The sequence below is a fragment of the Phalacrocorax aristotelis genome, chromosome 2 (genome assembly GCF_949628215.1).
Source record: "Phalacrocorax aristotelis chromosome 2, bGulAri2.1, whole genome shotgun sequence".
Taxonomy (NCBI): domain Eukaryota; kingdom Metazoa; phylum Chordata; class Aves; order Suliformes; family Phalacrocoracidae; genus Phalacrocorax; species Phalacrocorax aristotelis.
In genome coordinates this window covers 40,436,901-40,455,421 of record NC_134277.1, presented here as the reverse complement: position 1 = coordinate 40,455,421, position 18,521 = coordinate 40,436,901, and the positions used below count along the sequence as shown (strand labels likewise).

Here is an 18,521-nt window from a genome sequence, read left to right as displayed (position 1 = left end):
GGGAGGGAAGAGGAGGGGAGAGGCATGGGGAGGGGGCTGATTCAGGAGGAGAGAAAGAAATAATATAATACCGGCGGCGTTACATCGCGACAAAAGGAGATACCGCACCGACTCTCATTCAGAAATTGCGCGGTGTGCCCGTACGTGTACGCTGTCTCTGGGAAACTGCGCCTTGAAATTGTGCTCTTCTCTCAATGCCTGTGATGAAAACTTGTAGTTGTGAAAGATGCCTAAATGCGAAACCCAGGGAAACTCTTGGCCTGGAACCGGCAGAGATGATAGCTCTTCCCTGCAACCCTCTCCCTGGGCAGGCCACGCTGGTTGTTGCTCATCACTATTCCAAACTGAGGTTTCAGTGAACTTTAGCCTTGGGCATGGAGTTTAAATGAGTAAATTAGGTGTTTTATGTGCATGTAATTTTGCTTTGTAACATAAAGCTTTTTACAAGATGACTAAGCGGTGAAAGGATGCCGATGGGTGGGTATTCTCAGGCCAAGCGAAAATGACCCATTTGGTGTTTTGGTTGTAGTCAGTGTATTAACTAAAGTGCGATCTATCACTTTTATTCACTGTACATGATGTAGTGCGATTCTGACTCATGATGACTAGATGCTTCTTGTAGCAATGAACGTCGGTGCCTTAGAGTACTTCTGAAGTTGCCAAAAGTGACAAGGATTTTCTTGTTTCAGCCCTCTTTTTTTTTTTTTTAACTCTTCCCCCCCCTTTTTTTTTATTTTTTGTTAATCCTCTTATTTTTGAGAGACCAGTCTCAGAGAAGCAGTCCTATAGTATGTTAGCATTGTCAGAAACATCGGAAGATGTTAATGGTTTGAGCCTGTAATACTTTGCTTCGGCTGCAGTTAACACAGTAAAAAAAAATAAAATCTTTTCAAAAAGTGGCTAAAATAGGCACGTTTACTGTTAATGAGACACACGATCTAAAACAGATGGGATCGAGATGAATGGTAAACCTTAGCCTGTCACCTTACAGCATAAGGAAAAATAACGTTTTTCTGAACTTTAGCTATTCAGTTAACTATTCTTGAGGTTGCTTGTAAACGTTAAGATTGATATATTATCTGTTTCTTCACCGTATCGGGAAAAGCAGCACGATGTTCGAACAAGAAAAAAATAGTTTACGGAATTGTCATTATCATATATACCAGCGACACAGAAGTATATATAAAAAAAAATCCCAAGATGTTTAGGCTTTAATAGCTTTGCTGTGAAATGTGGAGAAAATGTATCGAATTACTAGGCAACTGGAGGAAAGCAGCAATTATCAGATTCACACCAGTCTTCCTAAATATGACTTCCTCAGTATTTGTACTTGCTAATGTAAATACTAGTTCACAAATTAATGTCTAGTCACCTGTCCTTAGTGATTATATTGTATACATAACATAACTGTCAGTGTAGTCACACCTTGCTCAGAGAAAGGTAGGGTAAAATACCTAACAATCACAACAGTACTGATGAATGAAATCATAACCAGAAAGATGTCTCTGTTCTCAGCAACTGATTTATATATATATATATATATGTATGTATATATATACACACACATACATACTTGGCAAAACAGATTCTGATGAGTGTCAAAAATCCTCAAAATTTCCTCCCTTATTTTCTAGGCTTGGGAGATTTTTAGTGATTTAACTGGAATGGTTATTCATGGACGGAGGTTTCAAAAGTTTATAAGAAGGGAAGCATAAGCATGCTAACGTGTAACTTTTCTTAATTTGCTGTTGAAATAACTTCTGTGTTTTGGTTTCAAATAGCTGTTCCAGCATGTAACTTATCATCACCCAGGTTGGGTGTTTTTTATATTTAAGGGCTTTAAGAGTACTGTAGAAATTGTGGGTGTTTTTTCCCAGCGTTATGTTTTCTGAGATGCTGCCTTCTCTTCCGAGTTATTTTTCTTAATTCAGTAAAGTAACGCTTAAAGCTTAACATCTGAAAAATTTCATATGCATATTTCGAACTTTGCAAAAGTTGATAAACTCTTTGTGTAATATTGGTTAGGAAACTCAAAAGCAACCATCTTCCGCCACTGCTTTCTGAAGTTAAATGTTAAATTCTCTTCTAACTTCTTTTTTTAAGGGGGGGAAAGAAGTGTAAATGGACAATATTCTACATCTCTAATAAATCTGTTGCTCCCTCAACTGAAGTTTTAACCATCTATTGTTGTGCATCCATTCTTTTAATCAAGTAGATCGAGAAATGTTTCACTATTTTTCTTTCTCTCTCTCTCTCCCCTTCTCCCTTACCACAATAAAAACACCCGGGATTAATAACAAACCTTTCTGTGAGATTTGTAACAATAGCTGCGTTGGAGCACATACCTGGACAATCGTCATCATTTATATGACTCTTAGACTCTCTCAGATTCAGTAGAATATCTTTGAAGATTTTTTTCTAAAGGGGTACTCCAGTTGCCTTTTAAAAAAACAATTCCACCAGATTATGGTGTGATCTGTTTGTAAACTGGAGTGTGAGGTCAGTTTTGGAGAATAAGTTTGTTTCTTTTAAAAAAGGCACCTTCTTTCCAGTTAAAACAGTTAGTTATTCTTCTTCATGAGATTACGACACATCTCTCTCTCTCTGTACATGTGCAGGCTGTGTACGTATACATATGCGCACACGCGTGCAACATATATATATTTTTTTTTTTTTTTGAATCATGGCAGGTGATCTTTAGAGGCGGGACTGAGTATGGATCATTTGAACGAGGCAACTCAGGGGAAAGAACATTCAGAAATGTCTAACAATGTAAGCGATCCGAAGGGTCCACCAGCCAAAATCGCGCGCTTGGAACAGAATGGGAGCCCATTAGGAAGAGGAAGACTTGGAAGTACAGGAACTAAAATGCAAGGAGTGCCTTTAAAACACTCTGGACACCTGATGAAAACTAATATTAGAAAAGGTAACGCTTTTGATAATTCTGCATTAGAGAAATATGATTTATAATATTTGGGGGGGAAAGCATACTTTTGCAGACTCTACTTCATTTATATTTCAGGATTAAATCTCCATTCTAAAATACTATATATTCCCAACTCTGATATAAATCACATTTGGGAAATGTAATCTTCATGCTTGGGTGGAGCATCTTGCTTTACAGGGTGGAGTCTGATTTGTGTTCAGGTAAAGGCTAGCTGCCTTGATTAAAACAAATTCCTACATTGAAATAGAAGTAATATAATGCATTAATCCTTTGAGTAAGTGTTGGGCTAAGAAATGCAAAAAGAGTAAATACTGAACCCCCAAAACAAATTCTTGCCTTTCCTTTTAATGATGGTCCAAGCTTGGAAGGGCAGCAGTATTTCCATAACGGTTACAAGTTGGTTTAAAGGAGAGAGTGTAAATCTTTAGGTATCACATTGGAAAAGTCATTTATGATGTCAGTCTTCGCAGTTTATTTTCTTAAGTACAATTCATTATTGAACAATGAACAACTTGGGTGTCATATTTTTCAGTGGCTGGTTTGCTGTAATTAGACATTTACACAAGGAAAAGGCACATTTAGAATCGTTGATGTTTGTATGTGGATAGCTTTTGTTTGCACTGAAAATACTTTTAATGGACAATAATCTATAAATTTTGCTTATCAAAATGTGTAAGTCTTTTTGACCATGTCCTGCAGGCTTGCTAATTTAAATCAAAATACGCTGCGTCTAATTTGGCATTTGTTTTAAAACAGCCTCTACTTTTCTCAGTATAATCGGTGTATGTTTATAATCCAGATTTTTCCTGCGTTTGCTAAGCAAAGTGCAAAATGCAACCAAGACTATTAAACACACAAAGTTAGAAGGCAGAGGAATTTCATTGTGTCTGACGCATAACATTTATCGTACAATCATTTATTTTTTCCTCGGTTTGGCGAAAACAAAGAATATATTGATCCTGAAATGAACAGACACAGCAGTCCGTATTGTTAGATCTTTATCTATTAAAAATGGAAAAACAGCACTTCAGCAAATTCTTTGGCCTCTGCTCATGATTACCCTATTTATTGATTGTTTGCCAAGAATGTATGCATCTTAAGAAAGGCAGGGTAAGAGCATTAAAAATATAATTTATTACGGCTTTTCAAGCAGAGTGCATTAATATTGTACAGTGAAGCAGTGGGGCTATATAAAAAGGACTTTCTGACGCCTGCAAACATATAAGTTCCATAAATTCCTAAATAGGAGATTTCAGCTGTCTCTGGTATTATGTGATATTTGCACAGCAAACTTTAATGCCAGGACAGTTTTAGACAAGGATTCTACAGACTTCACTGCTCCTTATGGCAGACGTGCTGTTTACACAGACTCGTAAACCTTCAGCAAAAGCTCTAACACTGCCTTCAGGTTTAAATCATGCTGTATTTTTAGCAGTGAGCACTGACCAGTGCTCTCCCCTTTAATACTAGAAGGTTATGAAGTTGCTGCACTTGGAGGTCTTGCCAAGTACTAGCAGGAGTGATCAGCCAGCTGAGATTGTGCTCTCCTGTATAACATTTTTCACATTAACAGAAGGACACTAGTGACAGTTTGCTAAAAGATTTAGTGGCTTGATTTGCAGTCAGGTGATACCTGTGCCGCACTACCAGGATCCACCTCTGATAATCTGTGCTGTTCATCAGAATGTGGCCAGGAGGTTCTCCTGCGTTGTTTAAAGTACCATGTTTTTCAGAATGCTGCAACCCACGAGACCGTGTACCTGGAAAAAAAGTGTGCTGACGTGCAGTGAAGTACCTGTGCATTGCTAGTTTTGTGTCTGATCATAGCTTAATTTGTAGGAACTGCTAAGGGAAAAAACAAACACGCTTTAGCTGGTTTTGAGTGTATCTGCACTGTTTGTTAAAATGAAGCTTTGCTTACGTTTTATCTTCAGGTATTAACTGTGGAACTTGTCAAGAATTTTGAGCCCTTACTCTGAGTCAGACAGTAGCAGGTCAAACATCAATTTTAAGAGCCTGGAAGGGAAAAAAAAAAAACCAAAACCCACCACCTTCTTGCAGATGAAGTGTGTGTGTGTGTTTTAGAAAGCTTTCCACAGCTTAATTAAAACGAATTAAGAAATCACCAATTTGCATGTACTGCTTTTGCTTTGGTCTTCTCTCCCTTCCTGACCAGTCTCACTTACATTTAAAAAAAACAAGACACACACAGAGAAAAAAAAAAAGCTCCTTCCTGCACTACATAAATATTGGCAAGCTTTTAGTCTTGTCTTTCATGCTGAGCCTATTGGGCAAACTGGAGTGAGTTTGTGAGCTTTTCCAAGCGAGCCTGAAGGGGTTTGTTTGCCAGAGATTGACTCTCTGGTGAACAGATGTAGTTTAAATATACGTGCTTAAGAGGTATCTTTTTTATCGTGATTTCTTGCTATACGTTAGAGCACAAATCAACAGACGCGGTCTTAAAGCATGTATCTATTGTCAAGAGTAAATCTTTTTCGACTACGGTATGTCTGGTGCACCTTAGCAGGCTAGGGGGTTTCCATAAGTCTAGAGGGCAGTGGTTATAGAGGCATTAACATTGTAGGACTAATTGGAGTTCCTGGGTGCCCTGTTAAAATAACCCTTGTCATCATTTATGCTAAAGATGATACCCCTCTGGCAGGCTGCCATAAGACAGTTCTGTACATCTGCTTTTAACCCTTTTGCTTTCTGTCATTAAGAGAACCTAACCTGTGCTGCTGGAAACAGCGGGACGGGATGGGGGTCTAAAACCATGGGTCTGAGGTCATCATGTCATCCACATCTGTCTGGGAGGCCAGGAGGGATTTTCACAAAGTCTAGAGATCTGATTGCCGGGAGAGACTTTGTCCCTAAAACAGCTTGGGTCATTTGTTACTTCTGTGTCTGTTGTCAAAAGGGAGGGGGGGGAAAAAAAAAAAAAAAGCCAAAGGAAAGGGAAAAAGGTTATTTGCTTAATATTCTGTGCAGCATAGGGAAGGGTTTGTCATATGATGCTACAAAGCTAGAAATTAGTAATTGCTTTCAGGCATACCAAAATAGCAATGAATACCAGAAATGTTGAATGCAAAGTTCAGTACGCAATAAAAAAAAAAAAAAAAGCCCGAACTGCAGGTACACTTCTTAAAACGGCATTGAAATCATGATTTGTTTCTTAAAGATGCGAGTGAAAGTAGTGCTCAAGTGCACTCAATGAATGAAGCACGAATTAGTGTTAACTTTTGCCTTGTTTCCTTGCGTACTCTTTTCAGAGCAAATGTATAACACGCAAGGTGATTTGTTGTTGATGTTGAAGGCAATTAAATATTTTTGGCAGGACTAAGAAAGTTTTAATGTTAACGAACAAAATCATGTAGCTGGTACTAAAATGGCTTACAGTGAAGACATCTGCAGTATGTATTTAGGATCTTGTGCTGCGTGCTACTCACAACAAATCAGGCAGGACAGAGAGAATCAACTTCTCTTCAGTCAACCTTGTTATTTCTATAGAAGGTAATTCTTTAATCTGTATCTGATCAAGCAAGATAGATTTGCATTTCTGCTTTTGAGAGAGATGTATGTTTTGTAGAACTTTCTCTTTTTTTGGGGGGAGGGTGAGGGGAAAGGACTCAGGAAATACGTTTATCAAATATTTGTGATGATTCTTGATGCCTCTTCTGCTTGTTCGTACAGGTTTTATTTACATAAGGCTGTATAGACCCACCTACTCTACTATAACTCCAGTTTAATGTGTTAAATTTCATTTTTTTTTAATAGGAAGTATGCTTCCAGTTTTCTGTGTAGTGGAACATTATGAAAATGCCATCGAGTATGATTCTAAGGAGGAGCATGCAGAATTTGTGTTGGTGAGGAAGGATATGCTTTTCAACCAACTGATTGAAATGGCATTGCTATCACTTGGATATTCTCACAGCTCTGCTGCCCAAGCAAAAGGTAAATAAGATTATGAAATTGTACTATGAATTATGTTTGTTTGTGGGGTCTTGGGGGAGGGGCAGGATTTCTTTCAGGAATGCGATGCAGGTTTTACTTCTTAAACTTCTTGCAGATTCTGTCTCTACCTTTTTTTCCCCTTAATGTATTTTTGTTTAGATAGTGCATGTTTTGTTCGTGGGGAACGTGGAGGTAGATTCTTTTTTTTTTGTTTTGTTTAAAGAAAAAAAAAAGACTTCAACTGAATCATTAGTATGCTTATTGACCTTAATAATCTGCTCCACTGAGGATCCACAAGGAAGTGTAAAGCATATTTGAGCAGATGGACTGTTGAGAGTCAACTTGCATTTATGACTGAATATCCAGTTCTGTTTCTTTTATTTTGTTCCTGATGGTTTTATAGACTGCAGAGTTTTGCTTTGGGGCTTTTTTTGGTAAGGGGGGTTGTTTGTGTTTTTGGGGCTTTTTTCTGTTTGTTTGTTTTTGGTGGTGGTTTTTTTTATTTGTACTCAGTCCTTGCATTGCAAAATCCTTTCTAATTTATTAAGAGGAATGCTATTATATCATGTCCTATTGAATTCATGGGAACTTAGGAAAATACACTTCTATACATATTAAAAAAAAACAAACTCTACTGTAATGCATTTGTATAATTCCATAATATAGATAAAGCATATCTTTGGTGGTGTGTGGGTGGGGGTTTTTTGGGGGGATGTTCTTTTGTTTTGCTGGAATTAAGAGGCTAGAAACAAAGGTTGAAATCTTGTTGAAATCAGATATTTATTTTGCCCATAGGAATTAACAGGTAAATTACTTTTTATTCAATTTTTCCTGCCCTTCCTGCCCCCTCCCCCTCCCCTTGAAAAATAAAAATCCTGCAGGGCTTATCCAGGTTGGGAAGTGGAATCCAGTTCCACTCTCCTATGTGACAGATGCCCCTGATGCTACAGTAGCAGACATGCTGCAAGATGTGTATCATGTGGTCACACTGAAAATCCAGTTACACAGGTAAGTTGCATACCAGTACTGGGATGTGAACTGTTACTTGTCTGCTCTTACTGTTAATATTGCTTGTATTTAATTCCCACTGTGCTGTGTGCTCCAAGTACAAAGGCTTATCTAAATTCCTTTTTAGTTACTCTAATTCTTCTTTAACTCACAGTATACTATTGCAGAAAACTTTTATAGGTCTGATACATAGATTTTCTTTGGATATCTCATTAAAACTATATTGCATTTTAGTCAATTAAATGATGCATTACAAGAAGGCATTTTACATAAAGTTTACTTAAGAGAAAAATATTTTTGCATATCATGAACAGTACCATCTGTGTGCATTTTGTAAAAGAATGACTTGCTCACACTTATTGTTGCTGTCTAGGTTCTTAAATTTCACGGTAACAAAAAAGAAAAAAACAGTTAATATATTAATGCTTTTCATGATCAGTCGTGAGAAAGCATTACACCTTAAATTGTTTTACCAAGCGCATCAGAGCAGGAAGGTAGAAGTAACATGAAAAAATAGTCGCCACATGCAGCTGATGTATAATTCATGCATCAATACAGCAGATGTGTTGTATAAAGTAATTAACTAATCGGAACAATCAGGAGACCGAGAGCAATCTCCAGATGCATCTGCTTGATGCGCAAAATGAAATCTGTCTGTCTTAAAGGAATGTTCTGCAGCAGGATGCAATCTTGTAATAATCCCTTTTCTAATCTGTGTTTCAAATAGTTGCCCTAAACTAGAAGACTTGCCTCCTGAACAATGGTCTCACACAACAGTAAGAAATGCTCTGAAGGACTTACTGAAGGATATGAACCAGAGTTCATTGGCCAAGGAATGTCCCCTTTCACAGGTACTTAGCATAACATGTAATAAATAATAAAGCACTATAGGCAACGCTGATGTGAGATTTGAGATTTCTACAGACTGTAGCAAGTAGTACCGGTGGAGCGAATCTGCCAAAAATGCAAATTCATTTGACCACTTCATGATCTTTATAAATACGCCTGATTCATTTTGAACGTAGTCTTACAACGTTCCCCATGGGGAATCGTGAAAGGTTGTTTACACCACACTAAAATTGTCTCACAGCAAACTGGATTTTAACTGGTTTTTGTCTTCAGTCTTTGAACTGCTTTGATGTAACTACTTTTTTCAAGCACATGTGTTCAAGATGTTAAAAGGCTCTTTACTTACTGCTGTCAAAAGTACTATTGAATCTGAATGCTTGTTAGATAACCTACAGTAGTTTTAAATGCTAATTCATAAAATGAGACAGTCTTTGGCATGCTATATGAGAGGGGAATAAAGAATAAAGCTCTTTGGATGATGTGTTGTTGTTGCAAACAACCAAAGGAAAATCAGCCATTTATTAGTTCTAATCAAAATATACCTCAACAAAAATGAAACCTCAATTTATGCATTGCTGAATATTGAACTGATGCTTCCCTCAAGCCTTAGTCATATTGTTCTTTTTTTTGCCATTTTTTGGTAATTTCTTTTGTCCAATTACTGTGAAGGCGCAACTAATTTTTCTTCGCAGTACGGTGTCCAATGATGCCATGGTGGGAACGTCATATTTATTTTTACCTTTTAAATTTTAAAATGTATTTTGTTGTGGTGCAGTGGAGGCAAATTGAGTATACAAATAAATGATGCTAGTTGTAGTAGGGAGGGGAAAAAGGAAATTAAGGAAGTAAATTAAGTAAAGGTATTTTTATGGGGATTTTATTTCTCTGGCTCAGAATATTGGAGTCTTTGTCTCTGAAAGACTTCAGTTAATCTATAGAGGACTCCTCTTTTTCTCTGTCTGTCTTTCCAGCGGACATATTAGCAGGCTGTTTTCCCATCACTTTTTTTCCCCTAAGGTTAGATTGTTTTCAGTGATGTGGTTCCAATATAGGAAGTTTTGAAGTGGAAATAATCAAAATTATCTTCACTGGTTGCAAACCATTCCAGTAATATGTCTGCAAAGTTATCTTGTACGTACCTACTATAAAAGCATGTGAGCTTTTGCACTGCTGGCTTACGGAGGCTGCAGATAATTTGGGATTTTTCTCCATTTTAATCTAATAGTGCCGATTTTTACTTGATACTGACGGAAAGCAAGTAAATTCTATTAAGATGGAATATTTCATTTCTATTTGCGCATTGTGTTTCACATAGCAGCTTCTGTATATACGTAGACGATGCAATGATAAAGCAGAAAAAAGTTTTTAAAAGGAATACCTCACTAGAGATGGTGTCGTAGCACAGGAGACAATTCAATAATTACACTTTTTCAAAAAGTTGGTTTTAAACTATACTGAATTTTTAGATAACAATTTTAACGAACAAAAGCCATCTTGCCTAATAACACCTCTTGAAGTTAGCGCTTGAGATGACAAAAACCCCAGATTAGAGAACTCTAATTTGGGGTTGTTTGTTTACTGTTTGCACTTCTTTATTTGTAAAAGAATATACTTAAATCTATGAGCTTCTTTCTGTTGTTAAAAGCATGCTTATTACTTTTGTCATCTCCGTCTTCACCAGCGCTATGGTAGTTGGGTTCCAAGAATTTAAATAGCTTCTGCTTTTCTTTTTTCTTTAAAGACCAAATCACATTAAACTTAAAACACATTTATTTATTTATTCATTCTTAACTTATGGAAAAACAAGCTGTTACAGCGGTTGATCAAGAGCCCATCAGTCAGTCTAAATCTTCCCATTTCCCTCTGGGAGCTTGAGGGAGGGAGGACGCATTGATTCGACAGTGTCCTTTTTACGTGACGAAATTGGTCTGAATGCTTCCCGTATTTGCCTAATAACTCATTGTACGTCGCTCCTATGGAAAGGACACTGAAATAAGAGTGTGTTCTGTTAGATGTATTTGGAGGATTGCGTTGCAGTGGTGTGCTGCTGCAACGGAGGTGAGAAGTAAGAGCAGGGCAGAGGTCGGGAGGCGATGTTTCCGTAGAGGGTCCATCAACATGTCACCATGGGAGGCTCTTCTGAGAGCAGAGAAGTGGTCTCTACTGTTATGTACTATCACGGGCATAGGTAATGCCATACAAAGTGCTTCATCACAAATGCAAACTAATGCAGTGACACCATACCATAACTTATTAACACTGTTATGATATAATTTATTAACCACAGAAAAATGACTCAAAGTGGAAATGAGAGTAGTTACCATTTTTTGTCACTGTCATTACCAGTATTCTGTTTTGTGTAGGTATGGAAGGATTTGTTGTAAAGTATTTAAGTTGCTGTGCTCAGTGTGTGGCATCTCTGAAGCCCCATCTAAGCATGGAAAACTGAGAATCATCATCCTCACTTAGAATTGACTGTATTTTCTTAATCAATCTTGCCTTTTGCATGTTAAAAAAATTGCTCATATTTATTCAGAATATTGATATTGTATGTACTGCAAAAAAACCCAAGCAAACTATTTCTATAGTGCAGGTATATTTAATAGCTTGAAAATATATGAGCAAACAAACTTTGAGATCCCGTTTGTCTTAATTATAGTCTTGAAAACTTAACAGCATCATCTCCTTGAGCGCATTTTTTTTTCTTTTCGTTTTTTTTGCCATTTGATTTCTTGTCCAACTAAAGCCTTGGGGCATACAGGTATGAACTCTCCATGCCTTCCTCAGTAAAATACCACTGTGACTCTTGCTCTCAGTAGGAGAGTTGAATATGTGGCCTCTTTTGAAGCTGCAGTATTTGTCCTGCTCTGTGACTTCTGTGGCCACCCCTGAAGACTAGGTTTAGCGCTCAGTGTACGAACCCGCATCACGGGGAATCCCCATTGACATGACTTGGTGTGCTCAGGGCGGACCAGAGCAAATGCATGGCTCTGAATTGCCGTGGAAATGCAAGCATCTGTCCAGAGGTTTAGTCTGAAATTTTTGATTTCAAGCAGACAAGGTAAAAGGATGCTGCAAATTTCACGTGGAAAAGCCAAGCCTGTTCTGAATTATGCGCTGCAGTGTGTATTTTCATGCTTTACCTCAGGTTTGCAGATTTTATTGCTAGAGACTAGCAGCATACACAGATGCCAGACTGAAGACTTCTTGTATTTGATACGCATATCTTGCTTCATTTCTGCTTCCTCTCCAGGCTCCTTTTGATGGGGAAAGCAACTTGGAATTTAATCTAGGGCTCAATTTTGGGCCGTCCTGTGCATTCCATTAAATTGGTGCATCTCGTGAGTGGCCTAGATCTCATTTCCCTCCTGTTTTGGCTCTTCAGTCTCCAAAGGGTTGTAAAGAAATTGTTCTACCATCAATTCTTACTTCCAACCCCTTGCACAGAAGCTCTACTCTACCTCAGTCTGTTGGGAGCTACTCTAAAGTGATCAGGCAGGCAGCCCTGTTGCATTTATTTTTTTAATGTTAGTCCTTCCACCTCTCTACTCAGCCTTAGTCCTAGCATTTTCATACTTCACTTTCACAGTTTTGCTCTGCTTCGGTTTTTAGTGCAGAAGTCTCTTATTACTTCCACAGGTAAAATAACTGAAATACTACAGACCATATTTATACTAATAAGGGTTTTTTTTGTTTTGTCCCTATTGCATTAATCTCTTCCCCGCCCCCCCAATATATATATATTTATAGTTAGATAAGCTTTTATGAAGGAGAGGAGGGCAACATGGGCTATTGGACCAAGAAAAGGCTTGAAATTCTTTTGATAATACTGGAACAAACTCACTGTGTGCGTTTGCACATTTAGATGTACCCCTTATCTTGAGTTCTTGTAACCTTTTCCATGAAAGGAAGATAACAAGTAACCTACCAAACGAAGAGATTGTAGAGATTAATTAGTATCTGGGCACTGCTTTGAAAATATGGCAGTGATCAAATGACATTGACTTTCCCACTGGTATTCTCACCTGAATTTTTTCTACAGGAAGATTCTCTAAGTGATTGTTAGTATTCCCAAACAGGCTTGGGTTTTTCAAATTTTATTTATTTTATTTTTCACTTCATCAAACCACTGCAAAAGCAGCTCTGAAGCAAGTTATTATTTTTTTCTCTTTCCCCGTAGTATAGCTAGCCTAACTCTCAGGACAACGAATAGCCAGTGCATTATAGATGAGAAAATCCAGGCCTGATGTATAGTAGAATCTCAAATGTCATGGTTTATTATGTTTTAAAAATACTTTGTAGGGGGCATGCAGTATTTCCACGGAGTATATCCAGTGTCTGTGATACTTATGGACATAGTAATTTACATGCATTGTATTACTAATTTCTTGAAGATATTTGTGTGCTCTTGATGATGAGGGAATTGCATTTTTTTCAGTTAGAGGGATATACACTTGCGTTCCGTAAATCGTATGCGCACACATAACAAGTGCTGGTATGATACCAAAGTCTGAATAGTTTTGCACTTGTGATAAATATAGCTATTCTAACTGCATTTTAATCAAACTTCCGTGCTGTAGTGAATGATTGTCTGCATCTGACATGGGCACAATATAGATAATATACTTTCATTTTTGTTCAAATATCCTGCCCTGAATTTGCATGCTGTTTTCTGCAGGCATCGTGCAGGCTTTAGGTGATCTGGCAGAGACGCCAGACAGAAAGCTTGCTCGGAACATCAGTGTTTCTTAGTTCAGCCGATCTGAAGGCACCTGGCCATCATAGCCAATAAGCAGCATAAGAGAAATCCTCTGGCATTTCCTTGCTGCTGTTCTGACTCCCCCACTCCTCCAAAATCCCAACCAAAAAAGTGGCATTTGCTAAAATTAAAATTTCCAGACCTATAAATAACCAAGGAATGAGCTATTAAGAGTTGCCAAAATGCATACTTTTTATATGCAGTTTTTAATTCATGCTTTACAAAACTGAAAGGTGTTTTTTGCGTCCCCCTTTCAATTTTACCTGCCTAGACCTGAGATCAAGCCCTTGGATTTCTTTGTTGCTTGAGATTCTCTTCTCTCCTTTTCCGCCTCCTCCCTTCCCCCAATAATTAATAACCTGAGTAAGGAATGCAGCTCCTTTTTCTACTTTAGAAGTTACTATACTTTAGATTTTAAAGATGTCATTAATTATTTCAGGGAAGTAAATCCTTGAGGGCCTGGGCTCAGGTTTTGGCAGGCAGGGCCCTTCAACCCACCCCTCAGCTGCTCAAGAGCATTCACTCTGATGTCTCTTCAAGCTGACATGGTATCTGGATTTTTAAAACATTTTCAATTAACTATTAGAATTTGTGCCCATAATTTTTAGTCATCCAGATAGAACGGGCAGTACAGAGCCTCTTGCTGATGGGGTGGGGAGCATGAAATACGCATGTTGGTAGAGCTGTGTGTGGACATTTGCAAGGGTACTCAACCTTTCAATAGACTCATCTTTTGGTCACTGATTTATGTTCTCTAGATGCAGCTAAACACTCTCAGTGTTAAAGCTATGGCAGTCTGCAACTTTTATCTAGGCAGTGCCCTTTTGAAGGAGAAAATATATAGCTATTTTTTTCCGCCTCTTCATTAGAATTAACTACGAAGAGGACGTCAAAGTCTCTTTCCAAAACAGTTACGGGGCCTGGACTTACTGTGGGGAGCAGGAGAATGTACCTTGTTTCTGAAATAAATGCGGTTTCTGACTTCAGAGGACTCTGTAAGGTGTCAGCGTGTCCCTTAGTATCTGTTCTGTCATGAGGTCTTGTGTTTCTGCTTCTGGGAAAGTGGAGAAGAGTCCAACAGAGGGATGGTGCTAGTGTTGATTTCTTCCACCCCCTGCCAAAGTCAGCTGTATGGAGATAGAAGCAGCTGTCTTCTGCCAGCCTCCCCTGTGAACGCAGTACAAAATGCATTCTTTTTATGGGAATAACATTTTTGGGACTGTGCTCCCCACTTTGTGTGCTAACCACTTGGGATTGTATCTCAGCAATTTTGAGAACTGTGTCATGTGAACAATTATCTGTATCATATAGACTTCAATTTTTAGGGAAGTGACAGAATAAAAAAGGAACACAACACGTTTTCTTCTGATACGATTTCCTTCTAAAATGTGCATGTCTTGTAGAACTGAGCCGTACTTGACTTCTGTTTTCACTTAGTGGTCCTGCGAATGGTATATAGAATAACTCACATTTTAAAGGTTTGCAGTGATGATGTTGTTCTTTTTTTATATATGTATATATAACCATACTTTTTTTTTCTTTCTACATTTAGTGGGTTAAGAGGCAGTCAAGTAATGCACTGCTATGAAATTCTGTATTCATTTGTTAGTCTTTCTCACGTAATTCTTAGTACTGTCATGGCCAAGCGTGAACCCTGATTATTTTTTTTTTGTTTCCATAACTTTATTAGAGGGTTAACAAGCCACTCCCCCAGTGTTCTTTAAAGCAAGATTGCAAATAAGTCTTTTTTGTCTTCTTATTGGCAAATTGTTGGCTGTAGAGTAGTGCACAAGTATAAACAACATGAGAGATCCTTTAACATAACATGAGAGAGCCTTTAGACGCTTTGCTCCCTAGCTTTGGAACTCATTGCCAATTGAAGTAAGGAAAGCTCTGGCTGCTGGGACTTTTAAATCTAGACTTAAAAGTTATTTGTTCTGTTTAGCATTTTTAAAATTATTCTATTAGGAATTGTATGTGCTTCAGTTTTAATTTTAACTCATAATGATTGTAAAGCACCCTGGGATGCTTGCATGAAGGGCGCTACAGAAACCCAAGATTGTATTGTACTGTGTTGTAATGTATTGTATTATTACATGGTGCTGGAGTTGGACCACGGACAATTCATATAGAAAGCATTTGAATACTTAGCTAAAGATAAGGAGAGTGTGTGTGTGGGGATACTGTCTCTTCTTGCTTCTTTTCCCCCTTTTCTGTCAGTTATTTTATTAAACTAAATTAACGTGGCAGTTATTCCCTAAGAAATGCCAGCATAATTTACTGCTGCAAAGGGGCTCAAAATGTAAACCAGATGATAAACTAAAAATAAAAAAGTCCACATTAAGATTTAATTGCACTTCCCTTTCTATATTACGTTCTTATGTAAAATACGTTACAAAACAGTACTTTCTTTATCACTTCCTTCACTTTTAACTGAATTTCATTAACAATAAAGAAATATATTGTTTCTGTTTCAGTAATGTCACTTGACAGTTAATCCCTTAACTTGATGTACATGTCTTTAAGAATTTTTTAATTATTTTTTTTTCATAAAGAACATGATAGCACTGACTGGAGCCAAGTATTGCACAACCATGTGATTTGCAAGTTTCCCAGCTCACAGCTTTGCCAGTGCAGGTCAATTCACACCTGCCACACTTATGCCATTCTGGTCCTCATGTTGCTTTTCCTCGGTGATTGTCAGAGGTAGAGAGAGTTGTGCGTGCGGCTCTTTCCTTCCCCCCCTCCCTCCCCACTCCAAATGTGTGGTAAACCTTGTGCATTGGAAGTGTCTGCTCAGGAATTAAATGGAGTTTAATTTCTGTCCATTAGGAAGCTGCTATCCACATCACCAATTAAGCCTTCTATTTAAAGGGCGAGGAGATATGTATGTCTACATCTTAATCACTGCTGCGACTGGTTTGCAGAGACCTTCCCTGACTGTTTCAGTTATTACTAGCGGTGGTGGGAGGCACAGAGATCAGCGTGGTTATAAAACCTACCCAAAAGCTGAGCAAATTCTGTAGGTGCTGTAGCGTCACTGTCAGCAGATTTAAAGCTGAGGTATGTCTGTGTTAGGGGACGCACGGGTGTAGGCATAAAGATGTGTCTGGAGAGAATTACTTGAATTGGTAATAATCTTTTACCTGCCAGGAATGAAAGCAAAGCAGGACCCACTTACTGAGAGGCAATGTTAAGAGATGAGCAACTCTCACCTTGTCAGACCAGACTCCTTGCAGTGCTCGGATCTAATCATCACTTAGAAGAGAGATGCGTTTCTCAAACAGATCCTGAGCAAAACTCTCAAATCTTGCTCCCTCCCCCCCACACCTTTTTTTCTTTTTTTAGTTAACAATTAGGTTCTTCCTTTTTGTTTCCAAGAAACATGGTAGGAAAACCTAAGATGAGGGTGAGCTCTGTCTCTCTTTCCTTGGACATTTCTTTAACAACAGCACAAATAGTATCAGATTTCCCTGGTGCCTTGCAGCAGTGATCAGAGGACAGGTTTTTCAGGACAGCAGCAACCTCAGACCTGTCTCACTCCAAGCCATGGAATAAACTACTCAAAAGGGTAAACTTCTGTTCCCCAGGGGTGGGAACACATGAAAGGTTCTCTTCATGTACACCTGTCTCTTAATTATTTTTATTTTATTTTTTAAGTACTAAGACTTCCTACACTGAGAGTTGCAGTTCCTTCATAAGTTTGTGCCAGAAAAGGGGGGAAACTGCAGTAAAGCATAACCTGTGCCTGGTTTGCTTTTTAGCAAACTGTTGTGGAAAACAGTGGGTTTTGTGATGATGAAAAACTGAGTCACATGGGAAGGACATTAGTGTCAATGGCCTTTCTAGAGACAGAGAGGAGATTTTGGCTCTGGAAGTTTAGCTAGTGTGTTTGTATTTGAATCTGTATTTCTAGGTGCTCTCAGAATTGTGGAGGTTATTTATATATACATATGTATGTATCACAATAAAATCCCACCAAAGTCTATTTGCCAGCTATATGTCCCCAAGCTCTTAAAGCTGCGTTCCTTATTCTGCACTTTTTATAAGGAGGAGCTTTGTGCGCTAAACCTGAGCTACATTGTTTAAATGTATATATTTTAATATAAGGGGTAACTAAGAAAAAATTTTGAATAAACAGACCCTAAAAGTGCATGTGCATATCCCACATGGAAAGCTAGCTAGAACATTTCTCTTTTGAGATACCTTCATCGAGTTTTGCATTTTTTTATGAATACTTCAGAGCATCTATACTTTTGACAAACTCTTGTCAGTGAAAGGCAGCAACACAGAAGCAAAACTAGTATCTTGGCTAACATAGCTGCTTAAAATGTCACCTTCATATGATTTAACTTAGCAGAAGTTAAGAATCCATAGCAAATTTCATGCTATAATTCATTTCTCTCCTGGCTTTTTTTTAGATTTTTCTTAGGATAGAAAGAAGTTTGTTCATGTGTTTTTAGCAGCATAAATATCCTCACAGTATTTGGGTCTATATGATTAAGAATAATCAGAAGTACGGGTAGCTCATCAAGAGGCACATGGCCTGAAACAGTAAATCTGACACTTAACCATTTAAACAAAGGATAGGCAGGGGATGTTACATTTGGCACTAGAGGGGTATTTTAGCAAGCAATCAGAGGCATGAGAGGTGCAGGCTGGGAGCAGAAATTAATGAAGTTCAAACTAAAAGCTAGTCATACATTTAAAAAAAAAGTATGTATCCAGTGAGAGAGATTACCATGGGATGTGGTGAAAGACCCAGCACAAGAAGCCTTCAGGTCAGTATCGGATGTGCGCTCGAGCCACAGGTAACTTGGCTGAATTCAGAAATTGCTAGATGAACTTCAACGGTCTGTTTTTATGTAGAGTCCACATAGATGCTCAAAATGGTCCCTTTTGGCTTTAAAAATCTGCAAAAACTTACGTAGAAACAGGAGAAGAGATGAAAGAAAAGCCTCATCCTAAACACCAAAAGAAATGCAGCAAGACAACTGTTAGTGCTAC

General features: G+C 38.1%; 1 protein-coding gene across 6 annotated transcripts in view; it reads left to right on the top strand.

Annotated features, from left to right (window-relative positions):
* SATB1 (SATB homeobox 1) overlaps positions 1–18,521 on the top strand; it is a 93,896-nt gene that overhangs the window by 19,650 nt on the left and 55,725 nt on the right. For all 6 annotated transcript variants that reach the window (XM_075083202.1, XM_075083200.1, XM_075083199.1 and 3 more), the window contains 4 exons: positions 2,691–2,926; positions 6,722–6,898; positions 7,780–7,906; positions 8,634–8,757. In XM_075083202.1, the coding sequence (XP_074939303.1) occupies positions 2,716–2,926; positions 6,722–6,898; positions 7,780–7,906; positions 8,634–8,757 (639 nt within the window). In that variant the 5' untranslated portion in view covers positions 2,691–2,715. The remainder of the gene's footprint in view (positions 1–2,690; positions 2,927–6,721; positions 6,899–7,779; positions 7,907–8,633; positions 8,758–18,521) is intronic.